Source organism: Geotrypetes seraphini, chromosome 8, assembly GCF_902459505.1.
Source record: "Geotrypetes seraphini chromosome 8, aGeoSer1.1, whole genome shotgun sequence".
Taxonomy (NCBI): Eukaryota; Metazoa; Chordata; class Amphibia; order Gymnophiona; family Dermophiidae; genus Geotrypetes; species Geotrypetes seraphini.
In genome coordinates this window covers 14869750-14892560 of record NC_047091.1, presented here as the reverse complement: position 1 = coordinate 14892560, position 22811 = coordinate 14869750, and the positions used below count along the sequence as shown (strand labels likewise).

The 22811-nt window shown below is 45.1% G+C and overlaps 1 protein-coding gene across 15 annotated transcripts in view; it reads left to right on the top strand.

Annotated features, from left to right (window-relative positions):
* The window catches only part of EYA3 (EYA transcriptional coactivator and phosphatase 3), a 243135-nt gene that overhangs the window by 93474 nt on the left and 126850 nt on the right, over positions 1-22811 (top strand). For 10 of the 15 annotated variants that reach the window (XR_004540320.1, XM_033954464.1, XM_033954461.1 and 7 more), the window contains one exon: positions 5423-5466. The exons of the other annotated variants lie outside the window; for them this stretch is intronic. Coding sequence is in view for 8 of the 10 variants with exons in the window: in XM_033954464.1 (XP_033810355.1) it covers positions 5423-5466 (44 nt within the window). In the remaining 2 variants the exon portion in view is untranslated. The remainder of the gene's footprint in view (positions 1-5422; positions 5467-22811) is intronic. 15 annotated transcript variants of the gene reach the window in all.

Genomic DNA, 22811 nt, shown 5'->3' with positions numbered 1-22811 from the left:
CCCTCCCTGCTCCGCCAGGCTCTGCATCCTATCCCCCCTCTCTCCCAAAGCCTTGAAGGCCTCCACTGGGCCTGCTGTAAACACTGGTGGTCCAGGAGTGGGCAGGGACAGAAAGGTTCCCTCCAACCTCCTGTCCTGTCCAATTCTAACAACTCTCACCTCCCTGATTAGTAAAAAGCATACCTTTACAATCCCTGATGGTCCAGTGGTGGGCTAAGATTTTTGGGCCAAAAGAATGACCTAAGGGGGGCAGGTCTCGGCTTATATTTGGGTCAGCGCCCACCAACTCCCCTCCCAGGCCTGTCATAAGACCTGGTGGTCTAGCAGTGAGCCAGGACAGGAAGGTATCTCTCACTCCTCCTGTCCTGGCTGACTCAAACAACTCTCACCTCCCTCCTGCCTCCCTGATTAGTAAAAAGCGTACCTTTAAAATCCCTGGTGGTCCAGCGGTGAATCAGGGCAGGAGCGATCTTCCTAAACTCCTGCCCCTTGCAGAGCTGCTATCTGAATAACTGCCACTAGTTCCCATTTCTGCATGGAGACTGCTCAGTCGGTTATAGCAGCAGTGGTGCCAGAGGAGTTTCTTGCTTCCCTCAATTTGACAGAGGCCTATCTCCACATTTCCATTTTTCTGGCCAACAGGAGGTACTTGCAGTTTCATATGCTGGAGTAGCATTTCCAGCTGCCTGCACTCCACTTCAGCATCGCAACAGCACCTTGCACTTTTACTAAGGTGATGATGGTGGTGGCAGTGCACCTCTGCAAGTCAGGGATCCAGGTGCACCCATATTTGGACGATTGGCTAATTAGAGTCCCATCCAAGGAGAAAAGAAAATTGGCAGTTTCAGGAGTGGTCCAACTCCAGGACTTGGGATGGATCATTAACTTCAAGAAGATCCAGCTGGAGCTGGCCCAACTCCTGGAGTACCTGGGAGTTTTGTTCAATATGTCCTTGGGCCAGGTCTTTCTTCCATAGCCACACAGACTGAAGCTCCAGAAACATATTTTGGACCTGCTACAGAGTCTGACTCCTGTGGCATGGCATTATCTGCAGGTCCTGGGGTCAATGATGGCAGCCATAGAGGTGGTCCCTTGGGCAAGAGCGCACATAAGGTTTATCCAAGACTCTCTTCTCACTTGATGGTCATCTCAGATGTGCTCACTTCAGCAACCACTTCCCTGGTTACTTGGAAGCGAAGGGCAGTCTGCGTTGCTGGCTGCAGATGGCTGCTGTCTCTAGGGGCATGCCTCTCCATATTTCCTCTTGGGAGATTCTAATGACCAGTGCGAGCCTTTACAGTTCGGGGGGGGGGGGGGTAATTGCAGCGAACAACCTGTTCAGGGTTGTTGGACACTGGCTCAGCAAAATGTGGTCCATAAATCGACTAGAACTCTGAACCATTCAACTAGAACTTTAGTCACTGTAGAAGTCTCTGGAAGGTAAGGCCGTCGTCTTCTCGAACAATGCAAGAGTGGTGGCCTATGTCAACAGGCAAGAAGTCATTAGAAGTTCCCCGTTATGCTTAGAAGCTGAACTCATCTTTCGGTGTGCAGAAGCTCATTTGTAGGCAACCTCAGCCACACATGTAGTAGGAGTGGAAAATGTGCAGGCCAACTTTCTCATTCTGCAGACTCTTGACCCAGGTGAATGGTCTCTGTCCCCAGACGTACACCTCCATAGTTCGGCAGTGGGGTGTCCACAGATGGATCTGACAGCCTCAGCTGTAAACACAAAGTTGAATCACTTTGATAGCTGAAGATCCGAGCCCAGAAGGGCTCTTGTATGTGTGTCCCTCATGGTCCATGCTAGAGCGAGTCATTTGCAGGATTGCCAATCATCCGGGCTTAGTAGTCCTAGTGGCACCCAATTGGCTCCACAGACCATGGTTTGCGGACCTAGTTTGCCTCCAGAGGGATGAAGATCTTAGACTTCCAGTCCAAGTGGATCTTCTCACTCAGGGTTCATCCATGGCCAACGGAGGGGCTGTTGTATGTGTTCCCTCCGTGGCCATTAGTGGGCAGAGTTCTCCACATAATTCACCATCCGGACCTTGTGGTTCTGGTGGCTCCAGATTGGCCTTAATGACCGTGGTACGTGGATCTGGTGGTGGATCCTCTTCCTCTGCCTCTCTTGGATGACCTTCTAACTCAGTCCCATTCCAATGTTCAATCCGGGTCCCTTTTGTCTTACGGCTTGGCTCTTGAAAGGGGTTGCCTAGGTAAGAAGGGGTATTCAGATAAAGTGATCTCAACGCTCTTGGGGTCTCGGAGGCTTTCCACCTCTCGAGCTTATGTGAGGGTTTGGCATCTATTTGAGGAATGGTGTGATGTGCGTGGGTTGGTCTCTTTCCCCGCTTCCCTGCCTATTATCTTAGAGTTCTTGCAGGATGGCCTGGATAGGGGACTGGCTTGGTCTTCTCTCTGGGTTCAGCTTGCGGCCTTGTCAACCTTTTCGGGGGTTCTTGAAAGGTCAGCATGTGTCTGCCATTCCTGATGTGATTCGTTTCTTGCGGGCGGCCAAGTTGATCAGGCCTCCTGTACGACCCTCTGTTCCATCTTGGGATCGGAATCTGGTTCTGTCCGTTCTGGTGCGCCCTCCTTTTGAACCGGTGGGCGACTGCTCTTTGAAGGACCTTACTCTTAAGGTGGTCTTCTTGGTGGCCTTTACTTCAGCTAGACGTGTTTCTAAGCTGCAGGCTTTCTCTTATAGGGCTCCCTTCTTGAAGTTTTCTAGGGAGTGGGTTGTCTTGCAGCCTGTTCCTTCTTTTCTGCCAAAAGTAGTTTCTCCTTTTCATGTCAATCAATCTGTAGTCCTCCCAGTGTTGGGTTGTCGGGAGGGCTCTTCTGAGCAGAGACAGTGGCGCAAGTTGGATGTCAGTTGAGTCCTTCACTCTTATGTGCAGAGGATCCAGGAGATCAGGAAATCAGATCATTTCTTTGTCCTTCTAGCGGGTCCTCGTAACGGTGTTGGCGCTTCTAAGGTTACTATTGCGCGCTGGATCAAGGAGACTATTGCTTCCTCTTATCTTCTGAAGAAGAAGAAGAAGCCTGTTCCAGACTTTCTCAAGGCTCATTCCCCTGGGGGTCAGGCAGCTTCTTGGTCTGAGTCTTCTCTAGTGCCTCCAGTGGATATTTGCAAGGCTGCAGTTTGGTCTTCTCTGCATTCCTTTGTCAGACACTACCTGTGGATGTTCACGCACATCGGGATGTGGTATTCGGTGAACATGTTCTGGTGTTGGCCCTTCGGGGGTCCCACTCTTGATAGGTACTGCTTTGGTACGTCCTATCCGTAAAGGAACTATACTGGTCTATCAAGCAATACAGAAGGAAAAATTAGGTTTTTACCTGTTAATTTTCTTTGTTAGCTTGTAGACCGGTATAGTTCCCCACCCTGTCTGTCTTTGAGCAGTGTTTGCGGGGTTTTTTGCTCGCGTGCAGAATTTTAATTTTTCTGCGGGTTCTAGTATTTTTCTAGGGCCGGGGAGAATTAAGAACAGCAACGATGGCTCAGCTAGCTTAGCTGGTGAGCTGTGGGGATGTTTTCTGTCCAGGATCAGGTTCTATACATGTTCCAACAGTTGTTTAAAGATGTTTGTTATTTTCTTACACTCCTGTTTGGAGTATCATTTACTGTTTTTCAGTAATTAAATTTCCTTGATTCTGCTTGGCTATTCAGCAAACTGGTGTAGCAAGAGGGGATGCTCTACGGATATACAAGTTTTGATCTCAGTCTCCACCTGCTGGTAGCAGTGAGGCATAGTACCCATCCATAAAGGAACTATACTGGTCTATAAGCTAACAAAAAGAAAATTAGCAGGTAAGAACCTAATTTCTCCTTATCCATCTCTTCCCTTCCCCACCCCTCACATCCTTATACACCTTTTCCTCCCTCTCTCTCCCTTTCCTCTCCATTCTGAGCAGCATCTCCTCCTTCTCTTTCCCCGTTTGATGATCTGACATCTTTCTCCCCCTCCTTCCCACAGTCTGGCATCAGTCTCCCCTCCTTTTCTTCCATTCCCCCTCTCCCCTACCTCTCTCTCCCCCCTCCTTCCCTGGTCTGGCATTTCTCTCTCCTTCCCTCCCTCTCTAGTCACTCTCTCCTTCCTTTTCCCCCTTCTTGTGATCTGGTATCTCTATCCTCTCCTTCCTTTCCTCCCTACTTTAGTCAGAAATCTCTCTCTTCCTTCCCTTCCCTGTTCTAGCATCTCTCACTCCTTCCCTCCAGTACTCTTGTGTGTGTGTCTCTCTCTCTCTCTCCTCTCCGCCTCCGCCCCCTACAATGGTGTGGCATCTCTGTCCTCTCCTTCTCTTTCCCTTCCCTCCCCCAAAGTTCTGGCATCTTTCTTTTTTCACCCACTGACCTCCCCTCTATGGGATCCGGTGGCAGCTGCTCTTTGGGCCAAAGCAGCATGAGTGAAGTAAACACGCTGTCTTTGCTGGCCCGGAAGCTTGCCTCTGTTGCTGCTTCACGCCAATGTGGGGACAGGAAGTTGTAGCAGAAGGAAAACTTCCAGATTGACGAAGGCAGCATGTTTACCTCACTTAAGCTGCTGGTGACCCGAAGAGAGAGAGAAAGAGCATGTGGGGTGCAATCCCAGACTGCAGGATGAGCCACCAAAAAGGTCTCTGTGGGCCGCCATTGGCTTGCAGGCCTTGCAATGAGGACCACCGATCTAGAGTATGAGCTTTTGAGACCACAAAGTTTCCTCCTTCATTCAGATATCAATAAGGATGACTGTTGGAATGTCACAGCAGAAAACAAAGGAATACTTTTGATTATTTTAGTATTTTAACCATATATTTATGCTGTTATATAATCTCTTACCCCAGGATTCAGAGTAAGTAGAGGCTCTTATGGACAGTTCTTTAGAGTGTTCCCTGTACTTTTTAAAAATAAAATCATTTCTATGTAGGACATAGCAATAGCAAGTGTTGATTGCTTTAGTTCTTGTGTTTGCACTGATGTAGAAAAGGCCTTACAGTTTAAGCCAGTAAGATGTAGGGAACATGTCTAGAGTTGCTTTTATACTTTACATCGTATTTATACAGCAGTGATACAGTGTCATGGTTATGTGGGAAGATTGCATAGAAGACATTGAATAAAAACGTGTTAACTACCATTATAATTTTTATTTTTTATTTTTTGGTGTGGGGAGCAGAAACATACTAGATCCTTTTAAAAGTCCAGAGAAAATAAATCCTTGAAGACCAGTGCTACAGAACTCCCTTCTACCTCTCCGCACGTGACTGCTCTATTCATTCTGATTCTGCCTAGAAATGTGAAAGAAAGCACAAAGCCTGAACACTACACTATTAAGCATAGAAACACAGTTAAATAATATAGTAGTTTAATTTATAATTTGAGCAGAAAATTTATTTTAAAATATTTTTGTGCCTCTGGTGTTTTCTTTTACATTTGCAGGTGAAAAAAGCCAAGATGCAGGGATCAGCAGAGCAGAATTTAAGGTTGGTGCAACTTTTTTGGTTTGTTAACATATGTCTTCCTTTTACCAAATAGTACTAGATAATAGAGAAATCCAGAACCGTCCTCTACCCTTCTATATTGCTACTTTTATTCCCCTGAAAGATACTGGGTTACTGTCCAAAATTTTGCTGCACACAGATTTATTGTCAAGCAAGGCTGCGTTTTCTAATCATAATTTTTAGCAGCAAAAAAGTCTTTAAATTCTCAAAATATGTTAAGATTTTGTAATACAAGTAGTCCTTGGGTTAAGAATGAGTTCTCTTTTTAAAATTGTCCTTAAGTCAAATTTTGTATGCAACTCGGATTACGTGTGAATCTTAGTATATTTGGTCTAGTTAATTGGAAAGAGCAGTGGGTAGGAATGTCAATTTTGATAGGGGAGGAGAGTACAAATCTCTCTGGACTAGCATAGAGTAGTGGAAAACTTTCTTTTTCCCTCCCAAAGTCTGATCCTAGTATTCTTCCCCATCCTAGTATCCACCTCATTGAGACCCCCCTTGCATCCTTCTCCACCACCACATCCAACATTTCTTTTTCTCATCTCTCTCTTCTCCATGCATCTCTACCTCACACCTCTCACACCACAAATAATTCTCTCTCTCCCTAAGCCCATCAATTCTCTTCATTTCTCTAGGTACACCATCTCTTTCCCTCTCTCACACACCCCCATGCCCAACAATTCTCCCTTTCTATTCCCTCCCAACCTCAACATCTCTTTCCCTCATGCCCTCCATTCTTCATCCTATGTCCTAAAGTTCATGCTCTCCTCCCTCCATTCTGTATCCCAAGTTCATGCACTCTCCTTCCCTCCTTCCTTTCTTTATCCCAACATGCTTTCTCCATCTCATGTCCCAACATGCCCCTCTCCCTCCTTCCTTTCTGTGTCCTAAGTTCATGCCTCCCTCCCACAGCTGATGTCAGAGGGAAGGCTTCCGGGTCAGCCACGAGCAGTGTATAAAAGCTGCTTCCCACAGCTTTGTAAAGAGAAACAAGTGCGTCTGGAAAGGAGTAGAAGGGAGCCAGCCAGAACACAGGTACACACCTGCGGGAGGGGGACACGAACTTGGGACACAGAATGGAAGGGAGAGAAGGAGGAAAAGGGAAAGAGGAAGAGGGGTGTGTTGAGATATGGAAGGGAGAGAAGCAGGACCCCCGTTCATAAGTACAAGTCCAATATAAGTTGGATGTTTGTAATCTGGGGACTGCCTGTATCTGCTGAAAAAAAAAAAGTAATAGGTTAAGATCCATGGCTTTATACTATTATTTAAACTTTACATCTAATATGGCCTTTCATTTTTCTCTGCGACGTTTTAATGAAATGGCATGCACTTTCTCCAAGAGCATGCAGTGTCTAAAGCTCAAATCACCGTCATTGTAAACTCTTATTAACAGATGACATGGGGGGGATATGTGGCTCAGAGAAAAACAGTGTAGCACACTTTTTGATATACATAAGTCGAGTCCATTGACTTCGGCATTGGAAACATTGGTCCTCGGGATTCATCGGCATCAAGTGCTTCAGTCCAAATGTTCTCTATAAAGACTGCGTTAATGTGAGCAAAACCTTTCCGTTACATTACCCTGTGAGCACTTCTTACAGATACAAACACAGACATGCACATATGCAAGGAGTTTAGAAAGAATTCCATGAACCTTGCTCCGCATGCTTTCCCTAATTGTTGGCCTGCAGTTTAATTATATGTTTATAGCTTCTTCGAGTTTTACTCGGATACTGGATGTTTAGCACAGCTTAGAGCGTAGTTCTCAACCTTTCTTCTGTTGTGACACACCTGATAAATAACGTTCATGAATGTGATGCACCAAACACTAAAATTCACAGTTGAACAAAGCGTGTCTAAGTGTATGTCATTGTTTAACTGTAAGATTTTACTATGAATTTGCCTATCCCATATCAATGAACCTATAGACATCATTTACCTTGATTTTCAAAAGGCTTTCGACAAGGTGCCACATGAAAGGCTGCTTAGGAAGCTGTGGAACCACGGGGTGGGAGGGGATGTGCACAGATGGATCGAGCACTGGTTGTCGGGTAGACTGCAGAGGGTCGGAGTAAAGGGACAATACTCTGACTGGCGGGGAGTCACGAGCGGTGTGCCACAGGGATCGGTGCTGGGGCCGTTACTCTTCAACATATTTATCAATGACCTGGAAAAGGAGGCAAAGTGCGAGGTTATAAAATTTGCAGACGATACCAAACTGTGCGGCAGAGTTAGGTCCAGGGAGGAGTGTGAGGACCTGCAAAGGGACCTGGACAAGCTGGAAGACTGGGCAAACAAATGGCAAATGAGCTTTAACGTGGAAAAATGCAAGGTCATGCATATAGGGAAAAAGAACCCATTGTTCAACTACAAATTGGGGGGGGCAATGTTGGGAGACAGCAGTCTTGAGAGAGACTTGGGTGTGCTGGTGGATGCATCACTGAAGCCATCTGCACAGTGCGCAGCAGCCTCGAAAAAAGCCAACAGAATGCTGGGCATCATAAAGAGGGGCATAACAACCAGGACGCGGGAAGTCATCATGCCATTGTATCGAGCGATGGTGCGTCCACATCTGGAATACTGTGTTCAATATTGGTCGCCGTACCTCAAGAAGGACATGGCGGTACTTGAGAGAGTCCAAAGGAGAGCAACGAAGCTGGTAAGAGGGCTGGAACACTGCCCGTACGCCGAGAGGTTGGATAGGCTGGGGCTCTTCTCTCTGGAAAAAAGGAGGCTCAGGGGAGATATGATAGAGACCTTCAAGATCATGAGGGGCATAGAGAGGGTGGATAGGGACAGATTCTTCAGGCTGAAGGGGTCAACAGGCACGAGGGGGCATTCGGAGAAACTGAAGGGAGATAGGTTCAGAACAAATGCAAGGAAGTTTTTTTTCACCCAAAGGGTCGTGGACACTTGGAATGCGCTACCGGAGGAAGTGATCAGGCAGAGTACGGTACAAGGATTCAAACAGGGATTGGACGGATTCCTGAGGGATAGGGGGATCGTGGGATACTGAGAGAGGTGCTGAGATGTAACACAGGTATAGAAAGCTAACCAGGGGTCGCGGCCTGCTCTGGTCGTGCATGTGCAAGACCGGAGGGTTAGGACTTCGATGGGAAGATAGAACTCAATGGGAAACCAAGGTGGCAAGGGGGCCCCTTCTGGTGACTCAGACAGGCCGTGACCTGTTCGGGCCGCCGCGGGAGCGGACTGCCGGGCAGGATGGACCTATGGTCTGACCCGGCGGAGGCACTGCTTATGTTCTTATGTTCTTATATAGATAGATACACATACATACATACATACATACATACATACATACATGTCACCTCAGTAATGGAAACACAAAAACCTGCAAATATATTACTCAAACTATATAGCAAACAGAATCTTTGGATAGCAGAACATAAGCAATGCCTCTGCTGGGTCAGACCTGAGGTCCATCGTGCCCAGCAGTCCGCTCATGCGGCGGCCCAACAGGACCTCTGCAGTAATCCTCTATCTATGCCCCTCTATCCCCTTTTCCAGCAGGAAATTGTCCAATCCTTTCTTGAACCCCATTACCGTACTCTGCCCTATTACGCCCTCTGGAAGCGCATTCCAGGTGTCCACCACACATTGGGTAAAGAAGAACCTCTTAGCATTTGTTTTGAATCTGTCCCCTTTTAACTTTTCTGAATGCCCTCTTGTTCTTTTATTATTTGAAAGTTTGAAGAATCTGTCCCTCTCTACTCTCTCTATGCCCTTCATGATCTTGTAAGTCTCCTCTTCTCCAGGGAAAAGAGACCCAGTTTCTCCAATCTCTCAGCGTATGGAAGGTTTTCCATCCCCTTTATCAGACGCATCGCTCTCCTCTGAACCCTCTCAAATAACGCCATGTCCTTCTTAAGGTATGGCGACCAATATTGGACGCAGTACTCCAGATGCGGACGCACCATCGCCCGATACAATGGCAGGATAACTTCTTCCGTTCTGGTTGTAATACCCTTCTTGATTATACCTAGCATTCTGTTTGCCTTCTTAGCGGCTGCTGCGCACTGTGCCGTCGGCTTCATTGTCATGTCCACCATTACCCCCAAGTCCCTTTCTTGGGTACTCATTTAATAACATCCCTCCCATCGTATGTACCTCGGGTTTCTGTTTCCCACATGTAATACTTTACATTTCTCAACATTGAACTTCATCTGCCATCTCGTCGCCCAATCCCCTAGTTTGTTCAAGTCCCTTTGCAATTCTTCGCAGTCCTCTTTAGTCCATGCTCCACTAAATAGTTTGGTGTCGTCTGCAAATTTTATTATCTTGCACTTTGTCCCTGTTTCTAGATCATTTATGAATATATTAAATAGCAGCGGCCTGAGCACCAAGCCCTGCGGGACCCCACTCGTGACCCTCCTCCAGTCCGAGTAGTGGCCCTTCACTCCTACCCTCTGTTTCCTACCCGCCAACCAATTTCTGATCCATCTATGTACATCTCTTTCCACCCCATGGTTCTTCAGTTTCCGGAGTAGGCGTTCATGGGGCACCTTGTCAAAGGCTTTTTGGAAATCTAGATATTTGATGTCTATGGGGTCTCCTTTGTCCATCCGTTTGTTAATTCCCTCGAAAAAGTGCAATAAGTTCGATAGGCACGATCTCCCCTTGCAGAAGCCATATTGGCTGGTTATCAGAAGTTTGTTTCTTTCAAAATGTTCATCAATGTTTTCTTTTATCAGTACTTCCGCCATTTTCCCCGGAACCGAGGTCAGACTCACTGGTCTGTAGTTTCCTGGGTCACCTCTTGATCCCTTTTTAAAGATGGGCGTAACGTTGGCTATCTTCCAGTCCTCCGGGAGCATGCCTGTTTTCAGGGATAGATTACAAATTTGCTGCAGTAGTTCCGCTATCTCCTCCTTTAATTCCTTCAGAACCCTTGGATGGATTCCATCCGGACCCGGGGATTTGTCAGTTTTTAGTTTTTCTATCTGCCTGCGTACATCAAGGCTCACTTCCATGGATGTTAATTTTTTTGCTTGATTTCCATTGAAGAATTGCTCAGGTTCCGGTATGTTGGATGTGTCTTCGTTTGTAAATACAGATGAAAAGAACATGTTAAGTCTTTCTGCCATTTCTTTCTCCTCCTTCACCACTCCCTTCCTGTCTCCGTCGTCCAGCGGTCCCACCTCCTCCCTAGCCAGTTGCTTCCCTTTAACATATCTAAAGATTGGTTTGAAATTTCGTGCTTCCCTGGCTAGCCTCTCTTCATACTCTCTCTTGGCTTTTCGAACCACTCGGTGACATTCTTTTTGATACTTCCTGTGCTCTTTCCAATTCCCCTCAGTTTTGTCCTTTTTCCATTTCCTGAATGAATTTTTTTATTGCCTATCGCTTTCTTCACTATTTTAGTTATCCACACCGGGCCTTTTGTTCGACTCTTTTTCCACCCCTTTCTGAATCTGGGGATATACAGATTTTGCGCCTCGCTCACCGTGTTCTTGAGAAAAGACCAGGCATGTTCTACCATTTGCCATTTTTTGGAAGTGTTCCTAAGTTTCTTCCTTACCATTTCCCTCATTGCTTCGTAGTTTCCTTTCCTGAAGTTGAAAGTTGTTGCTATGGTTCTCTTTCCTTTGGGTATTCCTACCTCAACCTTGAACTTGATCATGATATGATCGCTGTTTCCCAACGGTCCCACTACCTCTACTTCCTTTGTAGGTCCCCTTAACCCATTTAGGATTAGATCCAGAGTGGCATTTCCTCTCGTTGGTTCTCTAACAAGCTGCTCCATGAAACAATCTTGTATAGCCTCCAGGAATTCTGTCTTCCTAGCGCATTTTGAGCTTCCAAGACTCCAGTCTATCCCTGAAGTATTTTTGGTTGGGGCTGAAGGCAGCAAATTTTTTTTGGGGGGAGGGGATTGGTTTATGGTGAAAGCAGAAATAGGGACCAGTTCCAGGGATTTAAAGAGCCTGATTCTCAAGATTGCTGGTCTTCCCATCTTGCAGGCACTGATGGTTATAAAGAAAACAGTCTTGCTGTCTACAGCAATTTTCTGTGACACTTCCTACCCAAGAGGAACCACTGGCTTAGAGGGAATGCTTTTCTCCCTATACAAGCACCGCTTTTTAAAGGACAGGAAGGACCCTTTTTAACTTTTTTTAGTTGACTATTCTATTTTTCATCAGTCAGTTTAAATAATAGTGTAGGCTTTAGAGGCTCTGTTGGGAATTTATATAAAAATGTTGTAGTCTAGGTCAGTGTATCTCAAACTGTGTGCCGAGGCACACTAGTGTGCCTCCTTAGATTCAAAGTGTGCCACAGCACACTGAAGAGGAAGAGAGGTGCCTGCCAGCTGACTTCTTTACTCGGTGCAGTGCCAGCGCTGCCCAATTTGCCGAAGGCCTACATGTTTCCCCCTTCTCTCTAGCGTCCTCTGGCTCACCCCTGGCCTCCCGGTCTCACCTTTAAAGCTAATTACAGCAGCCTGCAGAGGATTGCCAGTAGGCAAAATGATTTTATTTTCAATATAGTGATTGAAATGTGTCAGTTCTGAGAATTTATATCTGCGGTGTATATTGTATGTATCTGAAAAATGAATGGAAAAAATTGCATTACAATTAGTAAAGGGGATGGGATCTGGGGCATTGCTTGGGTGGGCCTAGGGAGGTCTGTTTGGGGTACTTGTTAGACTTAGGGGGGTACTTAGCTTGAAGTAGTTGAGAAACACTGCTGTATGCAATCAGCTGGCGCCAGTGCCTCTCCTTCTCTCTGGCCCTCTTCCCTGCTGGCGCCCCCTACTGGCGTCCCAGGGCCCATGTGGATGGCCTCTGTTCATGCGTGGACATCAACATGTTGATGGCACACATATGCGTGATGTCATCATGATGACATCTGCCCACTTCTGGGTGCCTGAAGCCTTGGCCACTACCTTAGTGTTCCCTGGCTCGAGAAAGTTTGAGAGACACTGGTCTAGGTTAATATTTTAAATTGCAGTTGTGGAAAGTCTGTTTGGCGTTTAATTCCCTCCCACCGACACCCAGCTCCCATTGACTCCCTAGGCTGATTTTTTGTTTTTTAGGCTCTTCAGCCAATAAGGAAGAGGATACAGCTTTGTTATGATTTTTAGTTAGGAGTTTTTTTCTGCTTTCTCTTTTTTTTCTTTCATCATTGGGCTAGATTCAATAACAATTAGCGATTCAATCGCTGTTGGCCGATTCTCTGGCCAAATTTCCAACAGCGATTGATTCACTTTTAAGTTTGCATGCAAACCCACTGACCCAATTGCTCAGTGAGTCTAAAGCTCCTCCCCCTTGTATCTGGGATATAGAGGGAGCCTAAGGGAGTCCCTGATTGGCTCATATGCCTAATACCAAGGGGAGGGGCTTGAGGCATCTGAGCCAATCAGGGACTATGGCCTCTCCTGTGCATCAGATGATGCACTGGGGAGGGGCCTATGGCCCACATAGCGCAGACAGTGGCCAGATGAGCAGGAGGGTCTTACTGAGCACCCCTCCTGCTCCTGACTTAAAGGTACGGCGGAGGGGGCCTGACGACAGGAGGGAGTGGGCATCCTCCTGCCATATCTAAGTTCATCGCGGGGGGGGGCAATGGCAAGAAGGAGTGAGCATCTCTCCTGATATATTTAAAAGTTAGGCACAGGGGGAGCATCTGGTGGCAGGAGGGAGTGGGCATCCCTCCTGCCATTTTTTTTTTTTTTTTTTGGATCGAGGATGGAGGGAGCACTGTCGGGAATTTTTGGGGTTTTTTTTAAACATTTTTATTGGGCAGATATTTTGCATGTGTAATATATGCAAAATATCTGTGCCATTGCAAAAAAAAAAAACAAAACAAAAACAGGTAGACCTGTCGGTAACACAGTTACCCAATTATACAAAGTAGGGTAAATATAATCGGTTACTGATATTGAATTCATTAAAATGCTATACCAAAAATACCAAAACATAAAATTAATTAAAAGTTTAATTTATTAATTTCTTTAATTCAATTCATATCCTAAAAACTAACAAAATTTATTTCATCTACATTTAAAATCTACAATAACAAGTAATACAAAGTGTAGAGTGCTACTAATGACAAAATCATAGGCTGGGAAAACTACAGATACTATCTAAAGCTTTTTAAATAGAGTCCATCAATCAATCTTCAAGGCTCTTAATGATAAGTATTGAATCCATTCAGACCCAATAAAGCTCACTTAACTTGATGATGAGTCAATTAAAGTCCCAATATCTCCATGAATTGTAATCCAGGGACTTAACCAAGTTATTCAGGAAGGATGGACTCTACCTCAGCGGAGACGGAACAAGGCTACTTGTAAGCAACATCAAGAGAGAAATTGAGAAGTTTTTAAATTAGGAAGAAGGGGAAAGCCGACAGTCGACAGAGTCGATGGTTTGGGAACCGGTATACCCAGAGGATACCGAATAGGAAGATAGCAGGGAAGACTCACCGGATCATAGGCAAGACAGAAATCCTGACAGATCGAAAGGGACACAAGAGGGAAAGAAATGCAAGAAAGTAACAGGCCGCAAACTCAAGTGTATGTACATGAACGCAAGGAGCCTAAGGAATAAGATGGGTGAACTAGAAGCTATGGTACAAAAAGATAACCTTGACATCATCGGCATCACAGAAACATGGTGGAATGAGGAAAACGTCTGGGACACTGTGCTGCCGGGATACAAGCTATACCGCAGAGACAGAGTGGGTCAAAAATGTGGGGGCATTGCCCTATACGTCAAAGAGGGAATTGAGTCTACTGGAGAGAACACACCGGAAACAAAGAATAAGTTAGAGTCTCTATGGGTAAAAATTCCAGGAACAAATGAAACGGAAACAAAGATCGGCATCTACTACCAACCACCAGGGCAGTCCGAAGAAATTGGAGAGATGACGGATGAGAATAAATGCAACTGCAAGGGAGGCAACGCAGTTATCATGGGTGACTTCAATTATCCGGGGATAGAATGGAACCTAGGCACCTCCAGTAGGGAGACCAAGTTCCTGGATGCTGTGGGCGATTGCTTTCTGGAACAACTTGTCAAGGAAAATACTAGAGGAAATGCAATTCTGGACTTAATTCTAAATGGACTGCGAGGACTGGCACAAGATGTAGAAGTAGAGGGGACGCTGGGAATTAGAGATCACAATATGACCTGGACACAGGGGCGAAACATCGATCCAGAACGACGGCCACGGCACTGAATTTCCGAAAAGGTGATTACGAAGGGATGAAACTCATGGTGGGGAAGAAGATTAAGAAGAGGATAAGCACTGTAAAGACACTAGAGCAAGCATGATCCCTTTTTAAGGACACAGTCACCGAGGCACAAAATCTATATATACCACATATCAACAAGGGATCCACGAGGAAAAAGAACAAGGAACCGGTGTGGCTCACTGTAACGGTGAAGGAAGCGATCAGAGACAAGAAAACTTTGTTTAAGGAATGGAAAAGGTCAAAAACAGATGAAAACTGGAAAAAGCACAAACAGCATAAAAGAAGGTGCCATAAGGCGGTAAGAGGGGGGCCAAAAGAGACTAAGGAAAAAATAGCCAAAGAAGCGAAAAACTTTAAGCCGTTCTTTTGCTTTATTAAGAGGAAACGACCCGCGAAGGAAGCGGTGGGGCCATTGGATGACAATGGAATAAAAGGAATGCTAAAGGAGGACAAAGCCATCGCCGACAAACTGAACACATTTTTTGTGTCTGTATTTACCGAAGAGGATATACACAACATACCGGAAGCTGACAGGCTATAGGCGGGAAATGAAGATGGGAAACTGACAGGGTTGACGGTCAGTCTAGAAGAGGTATGCAGGCATACTGATAGGCTTAAAAATGATAAATCCCCAGGACTGGATGGCATCCATCCGAGGATAATCAAGGAACTGAAAGGGACTATGGCTGAACTGCTTCAACTGATAGCCAATATGTCGATCAAATCGGGAAGGATTCCAAAAGACTAGAAAGTGGCGAATGTTATGCCGATCTTCAAGAAAGGTTCGAGAGGAGATCTGGGAATGATGGTAGAGGCGCTGATAAAGGACCGCATCATTGATCACCTTGACAGACACAATCTGATGAGGACCAGCCAGCATGGCTTCAGCAAGAGGAGATCTTGCTTGACGAACTTGTTGCACTTCTTCAAGGGAGTAAACAGGCAGATAGACAAGGGCAAGCCAGTCGACATTGTATATCTGGATTTTCAGAAGGCGTTTGACAAGGTCCCGCATGAACGACTACTACGAAAAATTGCGAGCTATGGAATCAAGGGTGACATACTAAAAAACTGGTTGGCATCTAGGAAACAGAGTTGGGGGTAAATGGACAATACTCGGACTGGAAAAGCGTCACCAGTTGAGTGCTGCAGGGTTTGGTGCTTGGACCCGTGCCCTTCATCATATTTATAAAACGATCTGGAAATTGGTACGATGAGCGAGGTCATTATATTTGCAGATGATACAAAGCTATTCAGAGTGGTGAAGACGAAGAAGGATTGGGAAGACCTGCAACAGGACATAAACACGTTTGAGAAATGGGCTGCGACATGGCAAATGAGGTTTAACGTGGATAAGTGTAAGGTGATGCATGTTCGTAACAAAAATCTTATACATGAATACAGGATTTCCAGTGCGGTACTTGGAGAAACGTCCCAGGAAAGAGATTTGGGAGTACTGGTCGACAAGTCGATGAAGCCATCCGCGCAATGCGCAGCAGCGGCGAAGAGGGCGAACAGAATGCTAGGAATGTTTAAGAAGAGGATCACGAACAGATCGGAGAAGGTTATCATGCCTCTGTACCGGGCCTTCACCTGGAATACTGCGTCCAGCACTGGTCACCGTGCATGAAGAAGGACACAGTACTACTCAAAAGGGTCCAGAGAAGAACAACTAAAATGGTTAAGGGGCTGAAGGAGTTGCCGTACAGCAAGAGATTAGAGAAACTGGGCCTCTTCTCCCTCGAAAAGAGGAGACTGAGAGGGGACATGATAGAAACATTCAAGATACTGAAGGGAATAGACTTAGTAGATAAAGACAGGTTGTTCACCCTCTCCAAGGTAGGAAGAACGAACGAGAGGGCACTCTCTAAAGTTAAAAGGGGATAGATTCCATACAAATGTAAGGAAGTTCTTCTTCACCCAGAGAGTGCTGGAAAACTGGAACGCTCTTCCAGAGGTTGTTATAGGGGAAAACACCCTCCAGGGATTCAAGACAAGGTTGGACAAGTTCCTGCTGAACTGGAACGTACGCAGGTAGGTTTGGTCTCAGTTAGGGCTCTAATCTTTGACCTGGGAGCCGCCGCAGGAGCGGACTGCTGGGCACAATGGACCACTGGTCTGACCCAGCAGCGACAATTCTTATGTTCTTATGATCCAATAAGAAATGCTTAATCAGTTCTGAGGTTCTCTCTTCTTAATCCTTATTGTTTTCCAGTTTTAGTTACTTAAATTGTTCAATCAGCATACGCCTCCAACTCCAGCTGGAGGTTGAAGATATAAGTACTGAATTTACTTCTGATACAGATCTCCAACAGATCTATAGCAGTCGGATTTTAGGACCATAAAACCCGATGAAAAAATAGCCAAGCAAATGTAAGTGAATCAATTGCTTGGCTATTTTGCATGGGATTTTACTAATTTGCATGGCCGGATCGGGAGGAAAAACATTTGGTGGGTTGTTTGTGAATCGGATCGGTTAGCAGCGATCGTTGCTAAACCTATGAAAACAGGTTTAGCGACGATTTCTGACTTTAGTGAATATGGGCTTCTGTTCTCTGTGCCGACAGTAAATGTTACTCAAACAGAGGTGGTGGTTCCATGTGCAAGCTTTCTTCAGCTTGAATCCTTCCTGAAGGACATGAAGGAACTAAGTGAGGAGGTGGAAAGGCTGAGAAGCATCTGCGAGAATGAGAGATACATTGATAAAATACTTCATGAGGCATCAAAGATTTTCAGCAGTGGGGAAGAAGAGGCTGTACTAATGGAGGACAACTGGACTCAGGTTACATGAATCTTCAGGATAGATAGTTATAGTTAATTATAGTTAGTTTATTTGATATACCACATTTCTTAACAATTGTAGTCAAATCAAGGCGGTTAACAAAGTTAAAAAAACGATGGGTGTAAGATTTTTTTTAAAAACACAAAAAACCCAGACGGGATACTGTGACGCCACCTACCCTTGAACTGAAGAATCAGTATGCAGTCCTGGAAGTGGAGGAGATGATTATCCCAGGGAGAGAGAGAACCAAAGCTTGAAATCCCCAAAGTTGCTGGATCCATGACCATTAGGAAGCAAAAGGCAGTGATTGATGATTCCCTTCTGTCTGCCTGGTGCCAAAATTTAAGAATTTATGGAGAGCTTGCTGAGACTCATCAAGCCTAATGACTATTCTAGTGCAATAGATATGTCATTCTGGACAGTAGGGTCTTCTCCCCATGCTCACAATCCATGCAGAAGGAATCCATTCCAGCTTTTCAGCACCTCCTCCAGAGGGCTCTGCTGTCCCCTTCAGTTTTTCCTTTTGCACTTGAACCAGAAGATGTTTTTCTGATCTGCTTTGTATATTTATTTATCATTTTCAGTATGTTTTGTGGTGTTTTTTTTGTGGCTATCCGTGCACCAGAGCTCCCCAGTGATGGGACAACTCTGGCTGCTTGGAGAAGAAGTAGACATGGGTCTGCAGGGGACAGCCTGCAGAAACTGTTGTGGAACTCGGGGTTCATATCACTAGTAGCTTAGCTCGCCTAAGGAATTGCGTGCAGGCAAATAGGCTCAGTGAGACTCTTCAGGGTCCTGGCTGTGATTTTCGCCTTCCCCTAATCGCATGTGCAGTTCAGCAGGGGTTGGGAATCAGTCTGACTTCGATCTGACTGGCAACCCAAAGATTTCAACGTTTGGAGGACTGGCCGATTGAGAAAAGGATTCTTCTCCCAGACATGGCCATTTCTCAAAGTTCAGGCAGTCTCCATAGCACGTCACAGTGAGTAAGAATATTACACCCTATTGGCAAAATTGGAGGGATCTGAAAACCTTTTTTAAAAAAATTTCTGCCACATCCTCTAGGGTCCTCCACCACTAAAATCCTATTTCTGAGTTGTTTGGGGGGTTTTTTGTACTTTAGTGAAGGTGTGTTTGAGCTGTTTTTGGCTCTAAAATGCTGCCACAACGGCCATCTTGGATTTCCCAATTTTTTTTTTTTTCTTCAAAGTTCTCCAGATCCTTCAAATCACCTCGTTTGGCCTCAAAACTGGCAGAGATGATGCCCTCAGTCTCTTTTACCCCTAATTCATGCCAGTTTTGTGCTGGTTAGATGCCGAAAGAGTGCCCTTGCACCATGTGCTAAGCAGCATGTGAAGGGGCATCGGACTTAGCCTCTCCTTTGTTCTCTAGGAACCTCTGGGCAGGGGCCTATCTACTGTGAGAATCTCTCTCTCAAAGCTCCAGAATAGTGGCATACTTAAGTGTGAGTGTGTGGAAACCACAAAGCCCAAGAGACATAAGGTGGAGTTACCTAAAGGGGACCCAGTGATGCCTTGTAGTAAGGCATTTTCTCCTGAATTTATTAATTTGATGTTGAGAGCTTATTTGAATATCCAGAATCCTCATATGACATCTGGCAGAGAGTCGGATCCCAGGGCGCATCAGTCATTAGCTGACCAGGATCCTGTTGACCTTTCTGACAGGGATTCGGAGGGTGAGGGATCATTCTGTATGCCCTTGCTGTCACAGAGCAAGTCTTCCCTGCTGGGAGATATAGGATCACAAACAGGAGTAAGTACACAGGAAGCAGTGGTGGCCCTTGACCAAGAGGAGGATCCCACAGTACGCCGGCTGTTCAAGCCTTCAACGCTATTAGAGCTCATTACTGACTCCCTGCAGGTGTTAGACTCCCAGTAGGCCTCTTCCTAAACTAAACTAAATCTTGGGCTTATATACCAAGTCATTCCTGAGAAATAAGGCTCGAGTCGGTTAACAGTAGTTGTATTTAAAAGAAAGAATTAACCTCATAGAAACTTATCTGCTAGAAAATGCTGAAACAGAGTAGTTTTCAAAATATTTTGAAAAAGTTGATGGGATAGATAGGCTCTTAAGGTAGGTCGTTTCCAATTGCTGTTAGTAAACATGGGAAGGAATGAACAATTTTATTGATCTGGTAACTTTTACAGTGGGAAAAGAAAGTTTAAATGCATGGATAGTTCTGCATCTTGAAGATCTTGAGGAATTTAAAGCTAGGGGGACCTGTGATCAAAGATACCATGTAAGATTTTAAAAACTGTGCAGGCATTCAGTGTTCTATCCTTAGTGGAGTGAAAGTACAGGCCACATCTTTTCCCTGGCATTTTGAGATGCTCCTGAGGGCTCTTTAAAGGTAGCCAAAACAATGTCTATGCTGTAGCCTTTGCACAGGAGTGCCAACAGATGTTCGCTGAACCTAAGGTGGATTCCTTGGCTGCTCAGGTCACCAAAGTGAGGGAGGCATAGTATTGAAGGATATGCAGGATCGTAGAGTGGATGTGGTCCTACTGAGGCAATTTGAAGCTTTGGACCTTGGGGATCAAAGCAGCTGCAGCAGCTTGTCATACCAAAGGACTAAAGCATGCCAATCGCACGCGGACAAAGGAGCTCAGACAAATGCGCGCAGGATGTCAGCACGCTGGATTAAAAGTTAGATTTAAAGCGCTCCGAGGGGGAGTGGGGGAACCTTCCCCCCCACTTTACTTAGAAGTGTTGGTGCTGCCGTTTGGGGGAGACACCCCCCAAACACACACATTTAGAGAGGAAACCGTAATTTTTCCCTAAATAGAGAAAAATGACACTTTCCTCTGTAATGGGGGTACCCCCCTGAGCCCCCCAACAGCAGCACCAACACTTCTAAGTAAACTTTGGGGGGTTCCCCCCACCCCCCTCGGAGCGCTTTAAATTAACTTTTAATCCGGTGCGCTGACGTTCTGCGTGTATTTGTCTGAGCTCCTTTGTCCTCGCGCAATTGTCCTGCGCGCTTTCATCTAAGTACTAGATGTCTGGGCTCGCTCTAGCAGAGGACGAGCTTTTGCCCCAGCTTAAGCTAGCAGCTAATGGAAGGTAAATGGTATGGAGGATTATGGTGTTGTTCCTATATAGCTCTTATAGGTCTATATTGTTTTGCTTGTGTACCCAAGTCCAATATACCGTAATTCTTATGTCATGGTAGATACTTGTTTTGCATATAATTTTTAACAATTGAAAATATGTGTCTTTTTGATTGGTGAGCATTTTGCTATGTAAACTGAGGAAATGCCTCCCCTTTTGAGAGTAAGAGGCAATTTATTGTAGGTTCCCTTTTGTGTGTGATTTTTAACAGATTTAACATACAGTATTTTTGCTCTTTACTTTCCCTTGTTCCTTCCCATAGGCTGCCTCACTTTGGGAGCTGTTCTAATTAAGCATTAGCTCAGTGACATAGTGAGTAGGAGGCGCCCAGGATGGTGGCCACCCTCCCCCCCCACTCCTTCCATGCCACACTTGCGCCCTCCCTTCCCACCCCGTACCTCTTTAAATCTTCGCCATCATGAGCAGCTTCTTCAGCCTGCTGCTCATGCTGGCTTTTCCTCTGATGTTACTTCCTGGTCCCTTGAGTCAGAAGTAATTTCAGAGGGAGCTAAGCTAGCATGAGCAACAGGCTAGAGTAGTTGCTTTTGAAGATGTGAGAGATATGGGGAGCAGGGAAGCGGAAGGGCACCTGCATGGGGGGACAGAGAGTTGCCGGCGCTCCGACCAAGATGGCACCCAGGGCGGTCCACCCCACTTACTATACCACTGCATTAGCTATATGTAAAATTAGTCCTCTGATGCAGGCTTGCACTGAAACATGCTCTTGATCCATGAAAAGACAATATTAATCTTAAATTTGGATGTTATATTGAGGATGGTTTTGTTATGTATGTGCATGGTTTTGAATTATATTGATTCATAGTGAACTTGTGTTTTACTCTTTGGGCTCCTTTTACATTCAGTTCCAATGGGCTTTATCGCATTTGCTGTGCGGCAATAGCTAGCGTGACTTTGTAAAAGAAGTCCTGTATTGGACCTCACATTCAAAAAGAAACCATTGTGCCCTTTTTTCAGCCAAACTAAGGAGCATCAATTTTCAGCTGAAAATTAATCTTAACTTAGGACATTAAAAGTTAAAAGGAGCTTAATTTAGGAGCTTAAAAGGCCTGAAATTCATTTGTGTAGGTTTATGAAAATCGATGCTAAATGCTTAGCTTTTTCCCCCCTCCCTAAATCTACCCCTTTTGCCACCCACTTTTTATGTTCCTAAATTTAGGTGTAAATTTGAATATGACCGTAGGCACTTAGCCCTAATAAATTTTCAGAGGCCAATTTAGGAGCCTGTCTCAAAAGGATCTTACTAAGCTGTGGTAAAAAGTGACCTTAGTATGCCCTTACGTGGGGTTTTCTCATGTATTAACCATTTTTATCATAGCTGTAAAAGGCCAGTTTTCTATTTTTTGTATTAATGGCCTAGTGCTAATGTTAACTCTATCAAAAGACTTGTAACTATAATACTATTACTAGATTTGCTACTGTGCTCTCAGATGCCTACTCTGGTGAATCATCAAAGATATCTACCCAGATATTGCAGGGAGAATGGTATCTTTCATCGAGCTCAGTAAAATTTTGTGCAAAATCATTCTTCTTAAAGTGCTCTAATTTTTAAATCATAAGATAACATCAAAATAACAGAAGTCGGCACTTATCTTGCTGAACTTTGAGTGCCGGTATTACTGTTATGGCAACACAAAACCCGTGTTGTCCTGAGTTCGTTGTAGCATAAAGGAACTTGTACTGCCCAACGGGGACCCGTTTCACCTTTTTATGGCTTCATCAGGGGTCTGTATCATTTATGTGCAGCTATGTCCTGTTGAAGAGACAAAATGGCGCTGATCTTATGATTTAAATTAGATGATTCACCAGAGCAGGCATCTGAGAGCACAGTAACAAATCTGGTAATAGTATTATAGTTACAAGTCTTTTGATAGAGTTAATCTAACGATGAAGTAGACTTGTTTCCATTGTATTTGAATTCAGTATTTATACTAGTGCTAATGTTACCATTAGCATACAGCCATTAAAAAAAAAATATAACCATGTGAACACTTGGTGGAAAGAGTGGCCTAGTGGTTAGACCTACAGCCTTAGCACCCTGAGGTTGTAGGTTCAAACCCCAAACTTCTCCTCGTGACCCTGGGCAAATCACTTAGTCCTCCACTGCCCCAGGTACATTAGATAGATTGTGAGCCCACTGGGACAGATGTGGAAAATGCTTGAGTACCTGATTGTAAA